The sequence below is a fragment of the Xenopus laevis genome, chromosome 2L (assembly GCF_017654675.1).
Source record: "Xenopus laevis strain J_2021 chromosome 2L, Xenopus_laevis_v10.1, whole genome shotgun sequence".
Classification (NCBI taxonomy): domain Eukaryota; kingdom Metazoa; phylum Chordata; class Amphibia; order Anura; family Pipidae; genus Xenopus; species Xenopus laevis.
This window is the reverse complement of record NC_054373.1, coordinates 86,215,078-86,242,620: the sequence shown is the minus strand read 5'-3', so window position 1 is coordinate 86,242,620 and position 27,543 is coordinate 86,215,078. Positions and strand designations below refer to the sequence as shown.

Genomic DNA, 27,543 nt, shown 5'->3' with positions numbered 1-27,543 from the left:
TTTTTTATTTTTTTCCTTTCTCGCCTACCTTTCAAGGTCTTTTTTACTTTCCATATATCTCTTTCCCTTCCCTGATCTTAAACAACTTAACAGTATCATCACTGCTTTTTTCTCTCTCAATATTTTCATCTTCTATTTTCTCCTTTCTCCACCCATCTCATTCTCTGCCCTACTCCACCTCATTCGTTCCACATTCTGTTCCCTTTTGCTGTTTTTTTTACCCAGAGTGCCATTCTCCTTGATCCCCTATTTGTCTATTTCATGAGTCTTTATCTCTGTCCCTGCAAGGGTTAAGATGGCCATATATGCTGCCATTATATGCTGTTGACTTGGCCTCTTCAGATCAAGGTGGCAGCTTATTGGCTCATACATGGGACTTTCACATGGCAGCCCCATTAGTGGCCAACTAATGCAACCCTTTCTTGATGGGTCTGCATAGGTCTCTGTTTTGATGCAGTTGAGCTAAATAATCTGTGAGCCAAATGATTGAATGAGCCCAACTTGGTTCTGTATGTTGGTGGCCAACCCACTGTTGCATCCATGGGGGGGTACCAAAGGTTAGGGTACCGCCCAAGGATTGTAATGACTACCAAATACCCTTGGCCAGTGCTGCTGTTAGCAGAAAAGTGTATTGTTCCCCCATGGTTGGGGCATGTCCTTCTCCTTTAAGTGTATGCCCAGGTTTACTCTGTCATATACAGTATATACCTAAACACAATACTATTATCACCACAGGACATTTTTCCTTAATGCCCCCCTTCTTTCCTTCCCCATTCTCTGTCATTGTCTGCTTTAAACATATTTTTATAGTGATACATTTGCAAATAAAAAGAGGGGCTGGAGGGAGAAGCAAGTTGGAGTATTGCTTATTGCACCCCCACTATGTAGACATACTGTATCTTCTGCCTACCTTTAGTTTTAGCCCTTGACTACACAATTTCATGTTATAAATATTCTTTTTACACATCCCACTGCGGTGTTAAAATAGCGATATTTGGTTTATTTCAATACCATTTTTTACATACCGTTCATAAAGATGCCCTTTTGTGTTTTAGGCTGAAAAAAGGGGAAAAATGCAATTTTCTTCCAGACTAAAAGCCGGTGGTTTAAATGGTTTCCATTCATGCATATTTTTGTACACGACTCAGATCATGAATGAAAGCCATTTGAGCTGCGCATATTTGAATTAATGAAGGCCTCTGAATAGCAGAACTGAACACATTTGTAAGACTGCTGTAACACCTTCTGTCATGCCATACAGTCTCACCTCCTCTCCCAATACAGCACCCCTATATCACAGCCTATTACTGTAACTGCTCCTATATTTTTATATTAGGCTTCCAGTAACAAACTTCCCTGAGTTTATAATGAACATCACAAGAAAAAAACCCAATGTGAGAAAAGTGACATTTTATTTCATTGCATTTGAAATAACAGATTGGCATTTTTATATATAAAAAAGATATATCTTTATGGTTCTATTTAGGCTGAATTGGTGCACTAGGAGTAAATGCCATTAAGATGGGCAGAGTTTCTTATGCAGGTACAGGAACAAGTTACAAAAAAAAGCATTTGCACTAAAAGCCGTCTCATAAACTAATTTTAAATCCACAGAATTTGAATACTTTATACTGCAGAAGGAGCAGGGTAGATGTCAATTGTTAATTTTATATTCATATTTCGCTTTCTGAATTTTACTTTTGGGTGACGGATCTACACTCTCTGCTCAGTGGGAAAGTATTACAAAAGGCAGCATTCCATGTCTGATCATCCAAACTGTATTATAGATATAGCTAAAAATACTTTGTTGCTTTGTGATAAATTCATCAGTAAATTCATGAGGCAGTGGTTTCAAACATATTCACCATAACAGGTCTACATAAAAAAAACAAGGCAGGAATGGAGAATTAAAAAGCAAGCACTTTTTCCAACAGTAGCCCAGCCAGCGGGCAAATTCACTAAAGGGAGAATTTTTGCCTGTGAAGTCTTCACCAGGCGGCAATTCGCTACCACTACGCTAATTCGTTAAAAATGCGAAGTGGCATCCCAGCAGCTGAACACTGGCAAAGTTTCTCTAGCGTTAATTTGTCAGAGCAAGCATTTCATAGCGAACTTTTGCTAATGTTCATTTCTGGCGAATTTCCGCTAGTGACAGCCACTTTGCCCTTTAATAAATCTGCCCATTGGTTCTAAGACTAAATTACATTGTGACCTACTTATTTGGATCTGGATACACACCTCGAGTAAGGCTCTGTGGTAGGTTTCACCAATTTTATGGTAGGTTTTGTGACTTAATTTTGAGTGAAGTTAGCAAGGTGTCTCACATAGTTTTGCTCTACTCAAGTTTTTGACTTGCAGTCCCTTATTACACATGACATAAAACATTGCCCTTCACATGTTAACAGTCATTTATAGCATTCTCAATTCATCATCATCTAATAGATCATATACAGCAGGAGCATATGCATATACAGTAGCAATATAAAGTAGATAACCATTCCAATAGCGTTACTATAGTGGAAGCATTTCCCCTGGGGGACTGTGCACCCACTGTAAACTATCAGCAGGGGCAGGTGCGTGTGTGTGAGTGTGTGTGCCAGGCACCTGAAAAAAAAAATTCTGCAGGGGGGCCCTGCCAGTTCTCCAGCTGCTGCATAACCATTGAGTTTCTTTGAGGCAGAGAAGGGATGCACTAAATCCAGGATTCAATTAGATTTTTTAGAATTTGGATGAATCTTAATGTTAAGTAAAACTAAAGTGGGGTATTTTGAGCAAATGTATTCATGCAAATAAGTGTTCAGAATCTGTTCTGTATCTGACTGTATTGTAGTTGGTCCAATCAAAAATGTTGTTCACTGCTTCAATTGCCTAGGCCTTGTGTGTGTCGGTCAATTTATGCTGAAGCTTTAATTTATTCATCTTATAGTCTTTTCTTGCCTGAAGCATGCAATGAAATACATTGCAATCCAGCTGTGATAATATATTTTTTAATAACTAAAGAGCATTCTTTATTAGAAAGGTTCAAAGTTAGGTTTTTGGTAGAAACAAAGTAAAATATTCCAAATAAGATATTTTCTTTCACCTTTCCTATCCCCATCCTCTATTGATCCTACTTGTGACACAGTCTTTATAATATGCATAGTAAATTGATGATGTGAATTCATTAACAAATTTGGCATGTGTTTTTCCACTTACAGTAAGCGTATTTCAACCACTATTATTCTCAGTCTAAATACAGTGCCACAACCAATAACTTCTCAATTAGTAAATTATCTTTGCGTCCTCAATGTTTCTTAGGTGTGTGTGAATAATGAGTGTGATAAGTGAAGTTATAAGGGAAGACATAAATATGCCATTGTTCTTTACTCTCTGCACATTTGCCTGGTTGTTGTTTGTCATCATCTATCCTAGCAAAGGGTTGGGCCAGTAGCTGGCAAGGACTGCTTGTTTGGTTCTTTGGTGGAGTGTGGAAAAGGGAATTCAATGGCTTGTAATCTGACTGCTTCCTCATAAGAGGGCAACACAACCTACAGGAGATAAACAAAGAGACAATTGTGTGGTTACATAGAGATAAGAAAGTTAGAAAGTCATAGAAAGCTACACTAACACAATAAAGTAAATTTACCCAGTTTAAGTACATTATTAGTATTAGTACATCAATCACCAAGTCTGAATATGTTACTTGCACCATTACCTGACATCTGTATAGTTATTAATGCAAGCTGACTACACCCATGGATGCCCAAATGAAACTGATCTCATGGGCAACTGGTGACATTAAACAATGTCACCAGTTGCCCAATAGAAACCAGATTTTTACTCTACATATTGGAACAATTGGATCTGTCTTTCAGTAAAATATGTGGAAGATTTTGGCTGCTAGTAGGTTGTTGGGAGCAGGGCTCCCCCTGCGTTTCACATTTTATATACAGACAATAACTTCATAATGTATAGACCAGAAGTTGAAAACAGATTAGAGTTTCTACAACCTTTCATGAAAAATAGGTCAATTAATTTAGATTTATCTACTAACTAAAAATAAAGGGGCACAGCCTTATAGGAGCTTTCAGTGCTGCAATTTCTTCATTAAGAAGCTCTACAAATTACAACCTCGGTATCAAAAATAGACTTTTATAGATGTGAAAACATCTTGCATTTCAGCTGTTTTGTGTTCTAGAACACAGGTGTACCCAGCAGACAGAGGCAGAGAAGACAAAACAGGCTCTGACGTACGTAACCGCTGAAGTGTTCAGCCGTTTCAGAATGATGTGCTAACAAAAGGAACAATATGAATATAGTCCTCCTGATCCCAGACACATTCATACAGTTCATTGGACAACATTTTAACTTTCTCACCTTTGAGATTTCGTGCTGTTTCTTTTCATCTTCATCTTTGGAAGTATTTGTATGATGAAGTGATACAAATACTTTCCATATGTGTGAAATAAAAATTGCCTAGAGGCAGAAGCAAAGCTATTACAAATTGCATACAAGTAACATAGGGGATATTATACTGAACATTTATGGAGTTTTAAAAGCAAACAAAATGCATGGCTATTAAGCATTAGAAAGGGTGCCCATACACAGGCACATACTGGCCCCTAATTAACCTCTTTGGACTGAACTGTGAGATGGTGGGCCGATACATAAAAAAACCCCATCACCTTTACCTGGCAATGGTCCAGAGGCAATTCAGTAAAAAAATGTAGCTCATCGTTTAGCACATAAACGTACATGGAAATTTATAAATTAATTAGGAGATACACTTGTCTCATCAAATTGAACCCAATATCTGGTCAGTTTGTAGAAGGTTGTCAATCTAAACTAAAGATCTGTTGGCCAGGTTGCCAACAATTTATAGATCTTTGACTAATAGATATTTTGCCAAATCACGCAGATGCAGTTATTCTGGTCCCGGAACAACAAACAAACCTTATATGCATATATAACTTTTATTTATAAAGTGCTACTATGATATTTATTGCTGTAAAATTGTTAGGGATGCACCGAATCCAGGATTCTGAATCCTTCTGCCCAGCCGAACCAAACCCAAATCCCAATTAGCAAATTAGGGGCAGGGATGGAAATAGTGTGAATTTTTGTCACAAAACAAGGAAGTAAAAATGTTTTCCCCTTCCCACCCCTAATTTGGTTCGGTATTTTGCTGAATCTTTTGTGAAGGATTCGGGGGTTCGGCCGAATCCAAAATAGTGGATTCGGTGCATCCCTATTGTACAATACACACAGGAAGTACAAACAGTGTAATAAATAAGTATACTTTGCAGAAATTAAGTGCCATGATGTAAGAGACACAGTAGAAAAGGGATTAACAGGTTAACCCTTAGGAGGGAGCAGAGTTTAAAACCAACTGCAGGGGAGAGAGATGGGAGTCTGGGAGATCAGTTAGTGGGTGGTTCCAATAGTGTAAGCAGCATAAGAGAAGGGCATGGATTAAGGTTTTAGCAGTTGCTTCAGAAAGAAAGGGGTATATCTTGAAAATATTACAGAGGAATATTACAGAGAAAAAGGTGGCAGGTTTGTCACTACTATGAACTGGGAAGGATAGGGTCTGGTCAAAGATAAGCTCGGCACACATGAGTGTGCCAAATCAACAGGGTTAATGTCATAAGTAGTATTGGTATAAACAGGAGAGAGGTCAGGTTTGGGCACAGAGACAATGAAATTTGTTTTAGCTAGGTTCAGTTAGAGGCAGGATTGAATTATCCAGGAGGAAACAGCTAAGACCCAGTTAGAGATGTGGGACTGGATTTTAGAGGTTAATAAAGGGTTCTGTGCTATGTGGATGTCATGTGCATATAAGTGATATTTAAGGTAAAATACAGAACCTTGAGGCACCCCACACTAAGCTGAACTTGGCAAAAGGATTTGTTAGAAAAAAACTGTTTAAAAGGAAGGAAGAGAACCAGGATGCAGCTTGATCATATCAAGAGGATAGAGAATTCGCAGAATTGTTGAATGTATGGTCAACAATATCAAAAGCAGAGGACAGATCCAGGAGAATGAGATTATTTCCAACTCTACATAAGGTTGTCTCAGTGGAGTGTATAGGCCAAAACCAGACTGCATAGGGTCCATTCAAGATTAAGATCAAGATTATTAGTGGATCAAGGACAGAAGCCTACTGTTTTAGCACTGATGAAGTAACAGGATCCAGTTAGCAAGTTGTACATAGAGAGGACAGGAGAAGATGAGAAATTTTAGACAAAAGAGTTGAAGGAGAAATAGATCTAGGAAAGTTAAAGGAAAACTATACCCCTCAAACAATGTAGGTCTCTATAAAAAGATATTGCATAAACATCTCATATAAAATGTAAAACCCTGCTTCATGTAAATAAATCATTTTCATAATAATATACTTTTTTATTAGTATGTGCCATTGGGTAATCCTAAATAGAAAATTGCCATTTTAAAAAAATAAGGGCCGCCCCCTGGGATTGTACGATTCACTGTGCACACAAACACGCCAAATAAACTATATGTTAGGTCACATGAGCCAATTAACAGATAGAGTTCTGTCTTTAGCTTCCACACTTCTTCCTGTTATAGTTAGAGCTGTGTTATTTCTGGACAGGTGATCTCTGAGACAGCACATAGACCATCACAAAATGGTGGTTCAAGGCAAGAGATGTAAAAGGGCAGTTTTTTACTTAAATAAATATTCCAGTTTGGGAAGATTCTTTCATATGCCACTAAATTTGATATAATCTGTTGCTGAAGCATGCATTTTGGGGGTATAGTTTTCCTTTAAGGAGGTTGAAATTATTGGTGTCTATGGAGAGGAGAATCAACTTTGCTTTTGAAAAAGTCTGCAAAGTCCTTGGTAATATGTAGAAATGTGAGTAATTCAGGTAAGTGATGTAGAAGGGAGCAGAATATGGGAAACAAGCTTTGTGGGGGCCCCTGAGATGAAACCCCGGTGGGTCCTGGACCCCCAGTCTGATGCTGAATCAAAAGAGGAGGTTAGATACAGGAATTGAAAATAGTAAGGACTGAGAGGGGGGGTCATCAAGTGACAATTTAAATCACACAATATAAATTGAAGAACTTTCATAAAACAGGAAACGACATAGAGGCAAATTCACTAACGCGTGAAGCGGCTAATGCTAGCGCAAATTTGCCAGCATGACGTCATTTCGTTACTTCGCCAATTTACTAACAGGTGCTGGCATAAATTCGCTAGCGAAGTGGACCTACTCTAGTGCTACTTCGCACCCTTACATCAGACGAAGTTGCACTATGGCGAAGGGACGTAACTACGCTAATTCACTAACGTGCGCATTTTACTGAACGTTACTTCTTGCACCAGACTTGCCTTCGCCACCTCAGACCAGGCGAAGTGCAATAGAATAAATAGGTCTTGCTTCAAAAAAAGTTGACATTTTTTCTAATTCCCAAAAAACGCTGGCGTCTTTTACTTTTTTAAGGGTGATAGGCTGAAAAAGATCGTAAATTTTTTTGGGGGTATCCTCCTCCCCCCCTACATTTCCTAACATATGGCACCTAACTTATACAGTGGGCATATGTATAGGGCAAAATAACAACTCTATTTTATTCTATAAAGCTTTCCCAGGCTTGTGTAGTGTAATGTATTTGCTGCTACATATCCATCCATTGTACTTTAACTTGGCGAGTATGCAAATTAGGCATCGCTAGCGTAACTTCGCTTTGCTTGACGAAGTAACGCTAGTGCAACTACGCTACCTTTCGCCTCCCTGATCGCAACTTTGGATTTTAGTGAATTAGCGCTGGCGAAACTTCACCTGGCGAAGTGCGGCAATGGCGTTGCTAGCGTATTTTCGGCGCTTAGTGAATTTGCCCCATAGACTGGATTCAAAGTCAAAGAGGAATGAAGCAGTGACTGTGGCATAAGTAGGCCTGTAATCAACAACCAGATATGGAAAGTCAAAAGCCCCAGAGTGCGTTTACAACTGAATCCTACTCCCATGCCAATCAACTGGTGAAAGTGGAAGTTCTTCATTTTGGGTCCGTACAAGGGCAAAAACACTGCAGACACAGGCACTCTTGATCAAGTTGGAAGCCAGATGGCCATACATTGACCCAAAACTATAACCTCCCTGGTTGATATCTAATTGGGGTGCAGGTGTATGTACACTTTAATCCTCTGTAGGAAACAAGAGTATCAATTCACTACTTCTTGCATAATGCATTGCTTCATCCTCAAGCTGATGTGCTATTAAACAACAACACTAGACAGCTAAAGAAAAGAAACAGTTTGAAGCATTTTTTGAAATCAAAATCATGTTTTCAGATACATGTTTTCTCCATGTAAGCTGTCACTGCCACTGAATAAGGCCAAAGGAAAGCAGACAGAAAAGAGTTATGATACACTGCATTTGTCGCTTCCTTTGCAGAATGAAGCAGTGATAAAAGTCAGCTTTGGAACATGGCTTCTGTCACCTCCACAGCAGGATGACACAATGACATGTGTAGAAAGAACTTTGTGTTACTTTCCATATAAACAAGTCTGACGGTGCTGAGACCCAAACACACAAACAAGTCTTCTTTCAATAAAATCCAATGGCTAGTCTGCACTATTAAAAAAAGGAATTTTCTTTTGAGAAATATGCTTCAACCTCCTGACAACATGAAGCAGAAAGAAAAATATTTTTGTGAAATGTGCTATCTCTGTGAAAATATCAACTCATCTATTAGTCAGTCCTGATAGGTTCTATCCATGCAAGTGTTTATGGAAGGAGTAGACTGTTTCTGTCATTCTATGTAACCAACCAGCAGCAATCAACACATATTTTTGTATATTTTGATTAAAAAAATCTGCAACCAAAAAGAGAGCTGAATCCATATAGTTTTTTTGTTAAATCTAACAATGTGAAGAGTCTTTGTCCAAAACTGGGTTGCTTCTACATAAATGCAATGTTTTGCTTATTCCCTGCTAATGGAGCAGTACATTTGCTTTTCAAATCATCCACAGCGAAGGTAGCTAGGAGGATCACGCAGTGATATTCAAGCTATTCATTTAACCTCTTTGTGAGAAAATTGCTTGCAACATGTTGTATAATCATTTGACATTGCTTTCTCCTTGATTTTGTGTTGACTAATAATGGAAATGCTATATATTTAAATGGAGAGAAGATCAGCTTTAAACACTCCTTCCGCTGAACACAAAATTGCAGCTTCTACAAAGTACGCTGATGATTTTTCTCCTTTAAATGTCATTAGGCTTAAAATCATGCTGAGGGTCTAATTTCCCTTCAAAATGTGAAAGCATGGGCATAGGAGTATATGGGTAGACAATTTACCTTTAAAATAAGGACAGAAATGTACATGACATTGAAGAGAATCAGATCCATGATGTATTGCCGAGAAGATGTATTTTTCCTAGGAAAATAGTTCTAAAAAAGGCAAAAATGGAACATTATTAGGCTTTTTTAGCATGTTTTTTTTTTCATTTGCACATGACCCCCCCCCATGATTGCCCATTTGTATTTGCAGTACATGCCTGTTGAATACAATATGGGCAGCATGTGACAGGACAAGGGTGTCCCTTTGCACACCCCCAACTGTGAGCATCATTCCAAAAGACAGGAACACCAGGGCACTAGGAACAATGAATTTACTAAGTGACAAAGGAATCCATTAAATACAGGGCCCCCTTGCATGTATGCCAGCTGTTCTCTGTTCTTATGCAGGATTTTAATCCAGGATAAAGCACAGAGCACAACTCTTTCCTCCCACTGGTACAGTGCATGGTGTATAGGTACAGGGGCGTAACTATAGAGGATAAAGACTATATATATATATATATATAATACTAATCTTTCAAGTTGCAATTATTAGAGGGACTCTGAACCTCTTAACAAACTGAATATTACTCTTTGAACATTGCAGGCAATTTTTACTTTGCCTAGAAAATAACATTATGCACAGTAAGACTGATTCGGTAATGCTGATCGAGTGTATTCTGAAATAAATCACAGGCTTAACACTTTTGCTGTGGATCACTGCTTCCAATCTACAGCCACCAAAATCACAAATTGTGCTGCTTTTAAGGGTAACCTCGAAAGTGACAGTATGATAGGACCGTAAACACAGCATCAGAGGAAGTTATTGACCTCTACTTACCATGGAGCTGACATACTCAAGCTTTAAGTAAGATGGGAATGCGGAGAAGCAACTGCACTGAATCAGAAAGTTGAGGCACATGTCAAAGACTATTTGTGCTGGAGCTTGCAGCATGGGCTCTATCTGTAATACAGTAACATGGGTTGTAAGATCACATATTAGAGTATAGACCGAATTTCTAAATCAATTGAGGTCCCTCACCAATTTATCTTTTATTGTTACTCCGTGAGGGGTTTGGTTTAAAGGTTGCTCGATATAAATGCTGCAGAACATCAATGAACTGCTGATAAGGTCCAAAAACTGCAGGGCCAAAAATGGAATAACCAGGGGGCCACGTTTCTAAGAAAGGATAATAGTCAGAAATAAGTTCATGTAAAAGTAGGGATGCAGACAAATCATAGCTGATGCATAGCTGAACATATATTTCATTTGTGATCATACAGATGCCTTCCCTTTTCTATTTCCCCTGAACTGAAATCTGCCACATATGTTTTAGGCAATTAATTCATGTTTAACAGAGACTATTTATTCTGTCAGTAAAGCCAAACCGGGTCCTGGTCACACAAAGAAGGAAAGAGGTGGAAAGCGAAATTTGGCTGACAATCTACCACAGAGGTTAGAAACAGTTTTAGGCTTAACAAAAGCATCTTTTTACATGAATGCTCCTATGTCATTAAAGTATTGCTCTTATTTAATTTAATTACCAGTTTTTTTACTCTGAACCACTTCTCTGCTTCTTACCCTGTTTCCATCCATCTAGTTTGTCAAGTGGCTGGAAATTAGTGCACACATCCATAAATGCAATTCAAGTGAATCGTTTGGAAGCAAAATAAATGTTTGACATACCATCAGTATTCCACACGACAGCGAGAGGCTAATCACAAATAGGATGGCCAAGAGTAGGTAACTGGAAAGAACTTCTACTGAAAAAAAAAGAAAGATTTCTGATTGACAAATACAGCTGTATAGATGAAATATTACACAGTTATATAGTAGTTGTATTCAAGGCAAATTCTGTACCAAGTCATTTAAACATATAAGGATATGGTTGGATTATATGTTGTTAAAGACTGAAAATATAAGATGCTTCAAAAAATGGTGTAAACATAGGTGGAAAAATTGGTCCCTATGCAATATTACCCAGCTCAGCCACCCTGTACTGATGTTGAAGGCCTAATGGAAATCCTTTACTGACAAAAACTCACCCATTACAGAGGAACAATAAACTTATTTATAAAGATGTTGTAATGTTTAGGCTTGAATTAGCACAGTGATTTGCAATAATATAACTCATTTATTACAAAGGACTCAGCAACATATTTAAAATACACCATTCTAGTGCCAGGGTAAACCATTGAAGTCAATGGTACAAATGTACATCATGGAAACTTTTGGAAACTTTTTTTAACACCAAAATTTAACTCCCGGACAATTAAAAAGCTTTATAAATACATGTGATTTTACAAAGCTTACCATATTGGTAAGCTGTTATAATGATTAAATAAGAATTTAATCTATGAATTAGATTCCATAGCATCACCAGGTTTGCTTTGTTTATAGTGACAAATATAAAAGCATTAGCCAGACGTTTCTTTTGACAGCCAAGTTTTATGTAGCCATTACCAAGACATATACAGTAGAAGAGTAATAGGGAACTAATAGTTTTCTGAGAGCTTTAAATATGTTGCAATTACTCATATACTGCAAAGAGACTCTGAACAGATCCTGGGCGGTTAATTTGTATGTTTATATGAGAGGAACAGAATAGTTGCCTGGTCTGCTCCATACCCCTGTAAATGCCATTTTGTGGCTTCAAGTAGATTGGGCAGTTGTTATGGGTGTATTCTGAGGCTCAGCAAAGAAGGAATGTTTTTTCATTTTTATGGATGTTTTCTTTTCCTGAATTCCAAGGAAAACTGCAGTCACCAGCTCCCAGTTTGTTTTTGAATTTACCACTAGATAGGGAATACCATTCAGAAGAAGTACCTGGAAGAAAACCTTTTTTGACACTTGCCTTTTTTGACATTTACACTGAGTACTTAGTCAGTAAGATCTCAATACATGTTCTTCAATACATGTTCTTACATCGTTCCTCTATAATTACCCTATGCAAATAAAATGTTCTCTTTAGTTTTGGTACATGCTAGCAAAAGAAGACCCGTAAGCAACCATATTTTCATAATAAATACAGTTAGAGGGAACTCTGATTAAATTTACTCTAGTCTATATAAACATTGCATGAATATGTACTCTTTTTTGTTGATTCATTTAAGCTATTTTTTTCTCCCAGAAACCAGCAGGACATATAGAAAGTGGCATTTGTGTGCTCCAGTTTAACAACATTATTTGATCATTTTCCATAATTGTGCCATCTTATTGCTGAATAAAAAATGTACAAAGTATGCTGAGCCATAGAAATAATATATTCACAAAGTCAAATGACTGGGATAAACTGTGAGGCATGTAGCTAGAGTTATAGTGCCCGTAGCCTTACCAGTAGGATTGTATTTGTCTTTCTTCTTGTTCACATCAAGAGTTTTTTCAACCAAAAGAAGAATGTTCATCACCTGAACAAAGCAAAGAATAAAGGTTGAATATGTCACTCAACATAAAAAAACTATAACTCTGAAGCTATAAATGAACTTACTGTGAAAAATGAACTCTTCCCTTGATCATTTTCGGTGCTCTGAGATAATTCTTTTAGTTATATAGTAAATATGCTTTCAAGTGCACATTGGGATATGCATTAGCCAAACTATTTCTAATGTCCCAAACACCCTCTAATATCTTGATGTCCTCTAATTGTACTCTTAATATTATATTTAAAGAACTACATACCATACAGTAAGTTATAATAGAGAAACTTGGTATAGGGCAAAGGGCAGTAGTTTGTGCCAAAACATAGGGGGGATTTTCATTTGCCCAATGGTATCTGCATGCTTTTTTCCCTTTGCTGGGCTGTACATATTTACTTTTATACACTTGTGAAATGATTGTTAAGTAACTTTTTTGTATTGCTGCTATTATTAAAGGGGTGGTTAACCTTCCAGTCTACTTTTATTATATTAGAGGATGGCCAGTTCAAAGCAACTTTTCTTCTTATATATAATTTTAAAGTTTTTTTTTAATTCTTTGCCTTTTTCTGACTCTTTCCATCTTTCAAATGGGGGTCACTGACCCCATCTAAAAAACAAATGCTCTGTAAGTCTACAAATGTATTGTTTTTGCTCATCATTCTATTCAGGTCCTCTCCTATTCATATTACAGTCTCTTATTCAAATCAATGCATGGTTGCTAAGGTAATTTGGGCCCTAGCAACCAGATGGCTGTAACTTTTTTGATTTTTTTTAAAAAAATGGATTTTGATAAATAACCCCCTGAGTGTTTGTGTGCATCTTTACATTATGAGTTCAGTGCTGCTATATCTTGAGTTAAGCATTACCATTTATAACATCATTTTGTTAGTGCTTATGGCTGGCATGATTTTTATGGAGCAATGATGAACACCATGGACACAGTTCCTTATTACAAATCTTGTGCTGCTTGTGTGGGCAACAGTGTCATGCAGGCTTCTCCGAATATTTTGTTTCCCCTCAAGGCATTGTTTCCTGGCAACATAATTTGATGTAATATCATTTGGTACGTAAACAGGTTTAGATTAGAAGATGAAGACAGATTCAAATTATAATGCTTCCACTAAAGTGGCTTACCTAGATACAGCTTTAAAACAAGTGAAAATTAAAAGCAAAATTTTTTATAAAAACTTACCTGGATCAATTGATAAAGCAATTTGTAAGGTTACGGTATATTGTATAAAAAACAGTGTATACTAATATATGAACAAGGTACAAATATATTGCCTAAACATGTATTTAAAATGTATTTTCTAAATTTGGCTATGCACCCTAAGATCTGCATGTTTGGTGGGTCGTTTTGATTGTTTAGCTCCCAAGCCAATCAGAAAGTATTAGGGGCCTGTAGAGAAACTACTATGACCACAACCTGATGCAGACCTTGCCTGATTATATTTTACATCACATACAGACAGTCTGATTGATATCTAGATGGGTCCTAATGATATATTGGTCTGAAAAGTCATCTTTTTGGTACCATACTTGCCCTTGCATTTTTAGGAGGGTAATATAGTGATAATAAAGGTGTGATAAAGCAATTTCATGAAATCTATTGATTTCTATTATTCATTTATATTAGTCCTTTCCACTGGAGAATACAGCTTAATGTAGTGGTTCCCTACCAGTGTGGCTTGTACTCCAGGGACCTGGATCAGTGCACACTATGAAAAATACTTAAAATTTCGAAGTTTTTTTTGGCTACTTCGACCTTCGGCTACGACTTCGACTTCGAATCGATCGACTATCGACTATTCGACCATTCGATAGTCGAAGTACTCTCTTTAAAAAAAACTTCGACTACCTACTTCGCTACCTAAAACCTACCGAGTACCAATGTTAGCCTATGGGGACCTTCCCCAAAGGTTTTCTAAGTAATTTCTGATTGAAGGAAAATCGTTCGATCGATGGATTAAAATCCTTTCAAACGTTCGATTCGAAAGGATTTAATCGTTCAAACTAAATGCAGTAAATCCTTCGACTTTGATATTCGAAGTCGAAGGATTTTACTTCGATGGTCGAATATAGCGGGTTAATTAACCCTCGATATTCGACCCTTAGTAAATGTGCCCCTATCTGTGAGATTTGTTTGTCAAGCTATCTCCACGTTTTGCTTTATTGCACATTAACAAAGGGAGCTTTTTTCTAAACCTCTTGTCAGTTTCTTCAGCAAAACAAATGAACAAATAGTTTTTTTTATTTATGGGTGCCTCCAAAAAAGCTTTATTTTACAACTGGTTAAAAAAAGATCGTCCCTCGATAACTGATATCATTTCATACCCTTCATACCCTAACTTTTTATTTATTTATATTAGCAATTATTAACATAAAAGGTCACTTTTAGTATGATGTACAGAGTGATAGTCTGAGAAAACTGCAATTGGTTTTCATTTTTTATTTAGAAGCTCTCTAGTTTGCAGATTAAGCTATCTGGTTGCTAGGGTCCAAATTACCCTAGCAACCATGCACTGATTTGAATTAGAGACTGGAATATGAGTAGAGGAGGGTCTTAACAGAAAGATGAGTAATAAAAAGTACTAATAACAAAAAAAGTGTAGCCTTGTTTTTTAAATGGGATCAGTGACCCCTATTTGAAAGCTGGAGAGTCAGAAGAAGAAGGCAAATAATTAAATAAAACTATAAAAAACAAATAATGAAGACCAACTTAAAACTTGCTTAGAATTGGCTATTCTTTAAAAAACTAAAAGTAGGTAAGTGCTTGAGCAATGACATCGGACAGGATCAACACATAAATAAGCTCATATACAACATATGTAACACTTAGGGGGGTTATTTATCAAAGTCCAAATTTATCTTAATATTTTCTGCAACAAACGCCGATCAAATCTGCTTGGGTTTTTATACTTATTAATTATTAAATTTTCCCTAAAATTTGCTTTGCGGGAAAAAAAAAATCAGTTTTATTACGAATTTTTCAGACTTTTTCATAAAGTGCATAAGGTACAAAATGACATTCAAACCATGATTTTTTATGGCCACGTTTCTTACATTCTTGTATTGTCCTTAACTTCATCTCTACCCTCTTTGAAGATTATCTACATCATGCCAATATATTTGTATTCTTACTAGAGTTTTCTTTGTGTAACAATATTTTGAACTCTCTTTTCCTTAGCCTGAGCATTGCATCCTTTCTTTTAGTTCTTTTCTTTTTTCCCTACCCCACTCTTTATTTGCAAATGGCTCTGCAATTGATATCTCTCAGTTGTCATTTCTGGCTCATGCAGTTATATTGAAGTTTTTCATTTTATCTACAACCTGTGCTATGTGGCCTGAATTCACATTCTTCCCATTATTAACCCTGCAGTACAGTCTGCTCAGTTTTAGCCTTAGGGCAGGATACTGCATATATTGTATATTTATCCTGTTGTGCTTTAGATTTTAAAGGACGGAATTTTTGGCTGTTGGAGATTTTTATTTAAGAACATGTTGACCTGATTTAAATAGTCTGATACATTCAGAAAATAATAATTAGTACACTGAGCATATCAAGTGCATTTTTCCCATAATAATGATGAACTTCACACACTGATGATACATACCCTCCTTCCCATATACTTGAAAGTTGCTGAAGGGGAATAAGAAGGTATTGGGGGGATGTGATGTACTGCAGGGGGCAATAGGAAGCTGCGGTAATACAGTAAGGACAATGACAGCATTACCCAATGGTCAGCCGCAAGACTGTGCCACTTTATGTGAGTTCCTAGCAGCTGCAGTGTAACAATTTCCCTCTACAGTGATATATGGCTAGGACAGGACAATGTTGTTGCTGCTACGGTTCCTTTTTTACAGCATTTTCTTATCTGCAGATATGAAACATTTTCATCTTGTATTTCACACTCTGTCTCCTTCTGAATCATCCACAATTTAACTTGCTTTGTCACAGCCAGTAACTGACATGTACATGACACAATTTGTTTGCTATCCTCTCCTTTCTCTTCCCTTATTTCTATATTTATATGCATTTGACAGGATCACCAGCCATTTATCTTTAATGGACATATCTTTTACATCTGCAAAACTCTCTCTTATCCACCCATGTCCTTCAGCATCATGTTGTAAATCTTCTGTTTAACTTTCCTTTTTTTATTCCAAATTTACAGCGCTTCATTCTAAGGGCCAGATTTATTAAAGGTCAAGTTGTATTTAACCCGAAAGATTCAAGGTTTCAAGGGTATTTTTCAGGTTAAAAAAAAACCTTGAATTTTTCTGGGTTAAAAAAAACTAAAATTTTTCGAGATTTATTATACCCCAAAGCTGGAAATAGCTGGAATCCCAAAATACTCAAGCTAAGACATTTTCGAGGACATGTAGAAGTCAGTGGCAAAGGTCCCTTGAACCATTTGAAGATGTAAATAGCCTTCATTATGTTCGAGTTTTTTTTGGTGGGTTTTGCTTGTAAACACAATTAATTTTAATGAAAATTTTCCTGCAGAAAACTCGACTGATTCAAGCTTTTGGGTTGTTCACCTCGAATTCACTGATTCAAGTTATTTCTATTTGAGTTTTTTATTAAATCGGAAAATAAAATTGAATTGTGAGTTCATTCGAGGTCTAAAAAACCTCACAAAGCTCTAAATGACCACCTAAATGTACAGTGCTCTTTATGTAAGTCATAACATCCTCAAATTGAATCCCATCCATGAGTTTTCATGTTTTGCTTGTTTTCATCAAAGAGGTAGGCCACATTGGTGCATATATAACAATATCAGGAAGCAAGTTTGATTTGGCTGTGATTGACTCTACAGTGAAGAGCAAATTTAATCGGAAAACATACCTTAGGGGCAGATTTATCAAAATGAGATCAGAGCTCACTACAGAAAAATTCACTCACTTTCTATTCATTCCTATGGGATTTTTAGAAGCGTATTTATCAATGGATGAAAGTTCACTATTTGATAGAACTTCATTGTGTCCACTTTGTGATTCCTGTTTCTTTTCCTATCTCTCTCTCTGTTAATATTATTGGCATCATCCATATTACAACTAGGGCAATATTGAAGTCTAAATTACTTTATAAACCAGAAGGTTTAAAGAATTTTACTGCACTATTAGAACAATCATTGCCATACTCACCTGAGCAAACTTCAGGACTGAACAGTCCTTAAGATCTTCGATAAAATCATTAGAATAATGTTGTTTTAGCTCCTTGTGCATAGGAAACAACTTTATATCCCTGGCATAAGAAGCTAGGACAACACATTCCCAGGACCTAAAGGACTCTTGGGGCCTGGAGATACAATATCTCACAGTTAATCGGGACACTGGTGGCATCCCTAGGATATAAAGAGGATAATATACCACCTACTATAATTTATAAGAGTATTAGAAATCACCAATGAGTTCTGTAACCACATAAAAAGGTCAAATAGTCTTAAAGTATAATATATCAGTGCTTTCCAACTTCTGTGGTACAGAGGGCCGGAATTTTTCTGGCCTACATGGTGGAGGGACGATAATGGAAGCCATTGTTGACCACTCCCTCTTTAAACCACACCTATGTTACCACAAGACCATGTCTACATTAATGGTGGTAGCACACCAAAAAACAAATCGTTTGTGCTCACTGCAGGGATATCACTTATCACTCATATGTGAAAAAAGTTAAGTCATATCAAGACATACCCTTACATCCAAATGCCTCATCCACCCCTGTGGATAACAGAGCACCCCCCAGCACACATCTTAGGGACCCCTAGCGATTTTTAAATGCTAACAAACCCCAGAACAAATACTAGCCTTATGTTCCACACACAGGCAGAGTATGGCACACCCAGGGATCATAGGGCAGGCAGAGAATGGCACACACAGGCAGAGTAGGACAGACAAAGTATGGCGCACAGAGGGAGCATAGGGCAGGCAGAGTATGTCACACACAGGGAGCATGGGGTAGGCAGGGTATGGCACACCCAATGAGCATAGGGCAGGCAGAGTATAGCACACACAGGCAGAATAGGACAGACAAAGTATGGCACATACAGGGAGCATAGGACAAGCAGAGTATAGCACACACAGGGAGAATAGAGTAGGCAGGGTATGGCACACAGGGAGCATAGGGCAGGCAGAGTATGACACACACAGGGAGCATAGGGCAGACAGAGTATGGCACACACAGGGAGCATATGACAGACAGAGTATGGCACACACAGGGAGCATAGGGCACGCATAGTGTGGCACACACAGGGAGCATAGGTAAGACAGAGTATGGAACACACAGGGAGCATAGGGCAGGCAGAGTATGACACACACAGGGAGCATAGGTAAGGCAGAGTATGGCATACACAGGGAGCATAGGTAAGGCAGAGTATGGTACACACAGGGAGCATGGGACAGGCAGAGTGTAGCACACAGAGGGAGTATAGAGCAGGTAGAATATGGCACACACATGGAGCATGATCTCAGATGTGAACAGTACAGGGCTTTAGGGGTGTGAACAATGGAGGTATTGCAAGTGTGAACAATGTACAGGGATTACATGTATGAACAATACAGGGGATTACAGTCTGAATTTGAGGTCTAAATCTTGCAGGGGCCAGTTAATCTCTGTAGTGATAATTTTGAAAGTTTATATATGGTAAATTTCAGTAAGTCATGTGACATGTGAAATAATCAATAAGCACTAATTATAACAAATTACATTATTAAGCATGTTTATAAAGACAGCGCCGGATTAGGCCGCGTGGTCCTAGAGCGCGCCCGCCCGCACTACCTCACGCAGGTGCAAGAGCGACAGCGTGCAATCGCCAGAGCACTGAGGAATGCTCCCCACAGATTGGCTGGGCCGCATGCCGCCCCCAAAAATGTGCCGCCCTAGGCCCGGGCCTCTGTGGCCTCGCTACAAATCCGGGCCTGTATAAAGATAAAACTTACAGTATATTCATGGTTCTTGTGCATTATATAGTGAAAAAACGACCCCCTCTTGTAAATTATAAGGATGTTATAAGTTACCGAGGAGTTTCATGAACATATAAAAACACGAGGTCGAAGGCAGAGTGTTTTTATACAGGTCATGGAACGCCAAGGTAACTCCTAATATCCTCATATTTTGGGTACTTTATTTATTATAATACACAAGTTTCAGTGAGTCATGTGACAGAAATCACCACTCACCTTTTACAACTGATGACATCAGTACTCACATCAGTACTCACCGTATATAAGAATATAATTTACAAGTTATTCATGGCTTTTGTGTATTATAAAGGTATAATACAGTTTGAGCAAACACAGACCAATTATGCAGCTAAGTGTGACCAACTATTCCATTTCATGGATTTCGTCATAAACCAAGTGAAAAACAAGTGAAACACAGGGAGGCATTGATCTAAAGTAGAGTTTCTAAAATTTATTTTTCGATCAGTGTTGTATTTTTCAATTTCATTTTTTCTTGCTCTAGCTTGTTAGGATGAAAGTATTTTTTCCAGCGCTATATCCTTGCTTTGCTTTTGGCTATAATAATTATGCCTTCCTCTCAGCTAAATAATCCATAAATCCCTTGTCTTACTGCCCTAGTATAAACAATATCTGTATTTTTTCCTGAACATATCAATGGCTTCTCTCCTGCGAGTATTCTGTGGATAACTTTCTGCCATAGACATAATCAGACTTATAGATTTTCACCTAATTATCTGACTTGACAGCTCCTCCAAGTATAAACAAACAAAAACAAAAACAAGACAAAAACAAGCAAGAAGATAAAATCTGCCCACTGATAAAACCAAATAAAATCAATTCCCAGTTCACCAATTTAGCGCTATGTGGACACTTCTGTGTGCCCACAGACATCCTTAGAGTATTGCTAAATTATTGTTTTAACAAAAATATTTCAGTATTTTGGAAACTGAGCAAAACACAAAGACATAAATATTTTTAAAATATCATCTACTTTTAGGGGGTTATTTAACAAAGTCCGAATTTATCTCAATATTTTCTACTACAAACTCTGATCAGATTTTCACGATTTTTTCTGATTTTTCACCTGAAAACTCAGATTTGCACGAAACCCAGCACATATCAAAAAATCATTGGGACTTCTCCCACTGACTTATATGCAACCTCGACAGGTCTGAGATGCCAGATTTTCTGATTCTGACTTCAACGACTTCAACATCTTCAGGGTTTAATAAATTCCAAAAAATTTGTGAATTTTTCGTGATTTTTGCATTTGGAGTTTAGTAAATAACCCCCTTAGTATTAATATAAATTAAATGTTTTTATTTTTTCCCCATTCTCAGCACAGTGTACTTGTGTTTTATGGAGGTACTGTTAAAATAGCAAACACCACAAATATATAATTTAAATTGTATACAGAAATGCTCATCACACAATTCATTATAAAGCAACATGCTTCAGTAAGGTCTGCTTCATTTGTGTGTGCGTGTGTATATACATGCAGCCTCCTTGCAATGTTTTATCTTTAGTTTCTTATAGGTTTTTCTGTTTTCAGCTTAAAGGTTAACTTTGGCTTCCATAAAAACTTGTTTCGATTGTTTATTTATAATTTTGGGGAAAGACAAAAAGTAATTTTTAAATCTAATGTTTTTCATGGTATCACTTCTAACTCCCGTCATTTCAGGAACCAGCTGTTGCTAACATGACTAATGGAAAGACATATGTAAGGTCAATAATCATTTCTGTGATACTTCTTTCTTGGCCTGAAATCCCACCTAAAATGATTTGCAAGGATTCATTTATGGCATAGATAGGATCTTTTCTCAAACTATAGAATTACATTGATTTACAAAATGTGGAACTCTGATCAAACTTATGCCTCTATAATTGAACAGGGGTGAACTTTTCCTTTAATTAATTTTTGGGAACATTGCCCAACTAATGTTTTTTTATAAAGTATCCAAACAACAAAGGCATAGCGAATGTCTCGAATGTCAGGCTATGGGTGTAAAGTTGTAGTGATTAGTTGGGAAAAATTATGTTATCTGTATATTGTATATATTATATCTCCTTATGAAACCATTTTTTGTTACATATAAAAGAAGAAACATAATTTTATGGTAATAAAATAGTAATGCTCATGCACTTTCATTCATAGCACTCAAATTGACGGAATAGTATTCCATGGTAAACCATTGATAGTTCCTGCTTTATTTTGATAAATATAGTACATAGTGGAAAATAAATGTTGCAAGAAATTCCAGATATTTTAGGAAAGGCTTATCAGAAGGCTTTAATCTTTTTAAATGTACAAAAAAATGAATGAGGGCTTTATTGATAAACTCAGGCAGAACTAGAGCTGTTAATTAATGGGTTGTCCTCATAATTCCAGTGTTTTTATTTATTGGAATTTGTTTCACTTTCCAGCTCAGTTCCTTGCAAAGATTGCAAACAAATGGCTTTTGGGAACATGTGCAGTGTATGTAATAACATTTCACAATCGCAAAACATTTTTTGCAACAAAATATTTAACAAAACTTCAGAGCAGGTGTTAACACTAACCTTTGCTGTATATAATATTTATATTGATATAATATTCACCAGCAAATGGTTATACATTGTAAGCAGTGCTAAACATTTACAAAAAAACATTTAGGACCCTCAATTTGCATGCTTAATCATTCACATTTTAAATTGGGGCAATGCTAGGTTCTCAAAAGGCCTAGCCACAAGCCCATAACATGCAGCCAGTGAGCCGAACAGAAGTGAAAAGAGCAAAGTGCAAAATATGCACAGAATCTGCTATGTTTTATACCCACAGTTTTATGGGATACATGGAGGGGAGCCATTTTATAAACACATGCTAGATTACTTATGAATATTAGGTACAGAAATGGAACCTGTTATCCAGAAGGCTTGGGACCTGGGGGTATCCAGATAAAGGATCTTTCTGTAATTTGGATCTTCATACCTTAAATCTACTAGAAAATCATGTAAACATTAAATAAACCCAATATTCTGGTTTTGCTTCTAACTAATTATATCTTAGTTTGGATCAAGTACAAAGTACTGTTTTATTATTACAGAGAAAAAGGACATTTTTAAAAATTTGGATTATTTGGATAAAATTGGGTCTATGGGAGACGACCTTTTCATAATTCGGAGCTTTCTGGATAACGGGTTTCCTGATAACGGATGCCATGTGTGTATAGTAAAAACTGCAGCTCATGTTTTATTAGATGTAACCTATACCTTGGTCCTCTCTGCTGTGTTTGCATAGGCTTACATTTTAATACAATTAGCCTGGTTGCAAAACAAGCAACTACCAGAATCTGGACCAATCTACTTCAAAAATACAAAAAAAGAGGATTTCCGGACTGTCGTTGTATATAAATAATATAAATTATAGGAAAAGATAACCAGCTGTTTCACATTCATTATCTAGTAGTTAAGCGGATTTTATTTAGACAAGAAGTTTAAACTTAATGAGCCTTTTTTCAAACTAATTTGCTATGTAATACACATAGCTTGTCTTTTTTAAGCATCTTTAAAAATTGATAATAAACCTAAGAATCTCACATACATAAAACATACACAGCGTCTTATTATTTAATATGAGCAGCAGAGCCGTCCTAAAGCATACTCACCTTTTTAATGAGCCACAGTAGAAAAAAAGTCTGGCACATACAGCAATTTATTTCAAAACCAAGGGACATTATGTACCAAAAACTTTTGAAATAATTCCAAGGCAGCAAGAATATCCCAAATTTTTAGAATACTACAGGGAACACTGGCAGGCACTGGGCAGACTTAGAAATGTGAAAGCGCCTCACCATATGAAGGGTTCAGTAAAAACATTCTACCTCAACATTTGGGATAAGACTAAGGGGACTTTCAAGCTCTCTTTTTTCAGCATAACATCCTCTGGATGAACAAGCGCTTTAAGCGGTTTACATTTCGAGTTTGGAAGAAATTATATCTGAAATAGACAGTCTTTCAAGCTGTAGAATAAAGAAACTCTTTCAAGATGTATAATTTCCAGACTGATGCCTTTTTGAATGGGCAAATGGTTAACTACCTTAGACCCAGCTTTTCAGCAAAACTGTATGCAAAGAATTATGCAAAGGAAAATAAATGATTAGAAGACATTACATCACATGTATGAAATAAGACATTTGAGAATTCAGTAACTGTCAGGTCCATAAGTATATGATTAATTAGTACAGTCTGTAGATTTTTTCTCATCTACAGGGAAAACCGGAATATTTATTATTCATGAAAAAGTAAGATTAAGGAATTAGAATCTTCATAGCAAAATCAGGTTAGGTAGAGCATGATGGATGATAATAATAAGTTACGTTGTACAATACAGAAGGCATGGTGAATAAAAGCATAGGAGGTGAGTGACTTAGCAAGGCAAGTAAATGCGTCATGCACCTGTTTTGTGCTAAATCCTTCACAAATAAATAGACGATTTGGTTTGTAAGTTGCCTCTTTGGTTCTAATATTGAAATCAAATGGTAGAATGAGAAATTTTTAAGTAAATATTTGGATTCATTTGTTGTTCATTGATCAGCTGTTTTAGTCCTCTGCATTAAAGGAACAGTAACATCAAAAAATGTATGTGTTTTAAAGTAATGAAAATATCATGTACTGTTGCCCTGCACTGGTAAAACTGATCTGTTTGCTTCAGAAACACTACTATAGTTCATATAAACAAGCTGCTGTGGAGCAATGGTGGAAATTGAAAAATGGCTAAATGGCACAGGATAAGTAATGGATAACAGATAACACCATTAGACAGACAGAGCTTATCTGATATCTGCTGTGTAACCTGAGCCTTTTTTCCTTTGAATGGCTGCCCCCATTGCAACACAGCAGCTTGTTTATATAAACAATAGTAGTGTTTCTGACACAAACACAGCAGTTTTACCAGTGCAAGGCAACATTGCATTATATTTTCATTACTTTAAAACACTTTTATTTTTTGACATTACTGTTCCTTTAAGAAATATATTTGGTATTGGGCGGGGTCAGGTACTGGGAATAGTAGCAGTTGGAAACACTCACAAAAGCAGAGTAACTGCAATTAGGCTTTTTATTCCATTACCACACAACATGTTTCGGGCACCTGGCCCTTTCTCAAGTTCACTTGAGAAAGGGCCAGGTGCCCGAAACATGTTGTGTGGTAATGGAATAAAAAGCCTAATTGCAGTTACTCTGCTTTTGTGAGTGTTTCCAACTGCTACTATAAATCGAATATATAAGGGATGCCAGAGGCGGAGCACCCAAGGAATCACCACAAGAACTGTTTGAATTAACGCTAATCAGTGTAAAAAGCCTTTTTGGAGGTACTGGGAATAAGGAAGATCTGATGGCCACCCCTATTTAAATGTTCCTCATCCAATAAGGTAGGCAATCCTGCAAATGTTTAACTTTGCAGAGAAGCACACTGTCTAGTATAAGATATATCAGATGCTTATCAGCAGAGTCCCCACGTACATTTTTTACACAAATGATTGCTGTTTAACTGTGACAATTTAATTGTACAAACCCAACATACGGTTTCTTACTCCCCACCCCAAAGGGCATGCACAGACTCCTTTCCCTCGAACTGCTCATTTCCTACCAAATCAAATGCTCCAACAAAGGGAAATCGACAACAATTTTTACATTTGCTAAACCGATGGAAACTGGGTGAATTGCTTAACTCATCAATAAAATCATGTGTGGGGTTTAAGTGTATCTTTGTGTATACAGTATGTGCCTACATTGATTTCTGTGCAATCTGTTAGAATGAGAGCAATGCCTTTACATTGCTTCAGAAAAATATATGGCCCTATTCTTTGCTGATGAACAAGACACTTATTTGGTTTAGATTTGTTGGTTTTGCATCTTCTTCCCAGATTGGAAGACACTTGGTGACCCTTGTAAAAAGGTGAATCAGAGAAGGAAGCTTTATCGGTTTGATGCACAGAGCATACAATACACTTATTCTTTATTACCCATGACAATGGACTGGTCTACTTAGTGCTAACATTATAACAACAAATGAACATAATAAACATATTAGAATGTGGTAATTATTTGATTGATCAAAACTTATTGTTTATTCAATTATACATTTAGGGTCCCATTTATAATTGCCCAAGCTTTTGTGCTCAGTCAATCATAAAGGAAACCCCCATGTGAATTTACTAATCCTGCAGGGTTTCTCACTGAAAAAAGTATGGGCTTTTGTAAAGAAAAAGAGCCTGTTCGGTCAGACTTACAAAGATTGACAAGCTTTTTTCCGCGCGAAACCCTGCGTGATTAGTAAACTAATTTTCCTTTATGATTGCCTAAGCACGAAAGCTTGTGCAATCATAAATGGGCCCTCCCACCACCTGGTCAATATATATTTCACCTTGTCCATTTTATTACTTTTCTTTTTCCCATAGTTAATCTGGACATTTGTTAGCAATTGCAGTAGCTTACCCTTTTTGAAATGTCCTTCATAGACCTAATGGAATCACACATACAAGTTTGGATTAACTATTTAGATTTAAGAGACTGTATTACAAGGCACTTGGCAATAGTATCAGTATTATAGGCCCCTGTCCAGGACCCTAGCATAGACTGAGCTAATTGGCTTCTTTTACTTACCATATGGTATAGAGACAAGGTGTGAGCTACAGTTCGGGAATTAAAGCAGCTGGACATCTTGGAGCCATTAGAAGATTTTGGTGCCATATCTGCTTCTCTTGCTTGGTGACTGTTTCAGCTTCTTTCTGATTCTCTGTTAATTCTGCCTCACTTCCTTCCTGTATCTCTTCAGCTTTATATAAAGAAGCAGCACAGCCACATAACATCTAAAATATCAATGTGGCATACAAAAAGAGGAAATGAAAACATCAGTTGTGGTTTTTGAACTATAAGACAGCATTTTAACTAAGGAACTCTCTCTCTCACTCTATCACTCTCTCTCTCTCTCTCTCTCTCTCTCTCTCTCTCTCTCTCTCTCTCTCTCTCTCTCTCTCTCTCTCTCTCTCTCTCTCTCTCTCTCTCTCTCTCTCTCTCTATATATATGTATATATACATCTGCGTACTGGGGTGTTTTCCGAACAAAGATTTTTAGTGAAGCAGTATTCAGTTGTATGAAATTAAATCAAATGTGAAAAACTGGCTGTGCAAAAATTTGGGTACCCATGTAATTTTGCTCATTTGAATGCATGTAACTGCTCAATATTGATTACTGGCAACACCAAATTGCTTGGATTAGCTTGTTAAGCCTTGAACTCCATAAGCAGGTGTGTCCAATCATGAGAAAAGGTACAGTATTTACAGTAAGGTGGCCAATTGCAAGTTGTGCTTCTGTTTGACTCTCCTCTGAAGAGTGACAGCATGGATCCTCAAAGCAACTCTCAAGAGATCTGAAAACAAAGATGATTCAGTATCATGGTTTAGGGGAAGGCTACAAAAAGCTATCTCAGAGGTTTAAACTGTCAGTTTCAACTGTAAGGTATGTAATCAGCTAATGGAAGGCCAGAGGCATAGTTGCCTGTGTAAAACCCAGGTCTGGCAGGCCAAGCAAAATACAGGAGCGGCATATGCAGAGGATTGTGAAAATGGTTACAGACAACCCAAAGATCACCTCCAAAGACCTGCAAGAACATCTTGCTGCAGATGTACACCGTTTTACAATTCAGAGCATTTTGCACAAAGAACATCTTTATGGCAGAGTGATGAGAAAGGCCTTTCTGCACTCTCGCCACAAACAGAGTCGCTTGTTGTATGCAAAAGCCCATTTAGACAAGTCACAGTCATTTTGGAACAAAATGCTTTGGACTGGTAAGACAAACATTTAGTTATTTGGTCATAACAAAAAGTGCTTTGCATAGTG

The 27,543-nt window shown here is 37.0% G+C and overlaps 1 protein-coding gene across 2 annotated transcripts; it reads right to left on the bottom strand.

Moving 5' to 3' along the window:
* Positions 1 to 1,395: 1,395 nt before the first annotated feature.
* Positions 1,396 to 26,475, bottom strand: laptm5.L (lysosomal protein transmembrane 5 L homeolog). 2 transcript variants are annotated; one of them, XM_018246693.2, is made up of 8 exons: positions 26,307 to 26,475; positions 12,617 to 12,689; positions 10,969 to 11,045; positions 10,324 to 10,461; positions 10,123 to 10,245; positions 9,300 to 9,392; positions 4,357 to 4,455; positions 1,396 to 3,527 (listed from the first exon to the last, which is right to left on the bottom strand). In XM_018246693.2, the coding sequence occupies exons 1-8, from the start codon at positions 26,391 to 26,393 to the stop codon at positions 3,408 to 3,410; spliced, it is 810 nt and encodes a 269-aa protein (XP_018102182.1). In that variant the 5' UTR covers positions 26,394 to 26,475; the 3' UTR covers positions 1,396 to 3,407. The 2 variants fall into 2 exon arrangements, with proteins under 2 accessions (XP_018102182.1, XP_018102183.1); XM_018246694.2 differs by having other exon boundaries at positions 10,969 to 11,042; positions 26,307 to 26,474.
* Positions 26,476 to 27,543: the final 1,068 nt, after the last annotated feature.

Excerpts from the sequence above, each read along its gene's own strand:
- laptm5.L (XM_018246693.2), bottom strand. The coding sequence starts at position 26,393 with ATGGCACCAAAATCTTCTAATGGCTCCAAGATGTCCAGCTGCTTTAAT. Across the intron at positions 11,046-12,616 it reads AGACAAATACAATCCTACTG|TAGAAGTTCTTTCCAGTTAC; the intron begins GTAAGGCTACGG and ends TTTTTTTTTCAG. Across the intron at positions 4,456-9,299 it reads TTTCTGTCCTTATTTTAAAG|GCAATTTTTATTTCACACAT; the intron begins GTAAATTGTCTA and ends TTCTGCCTCTAG.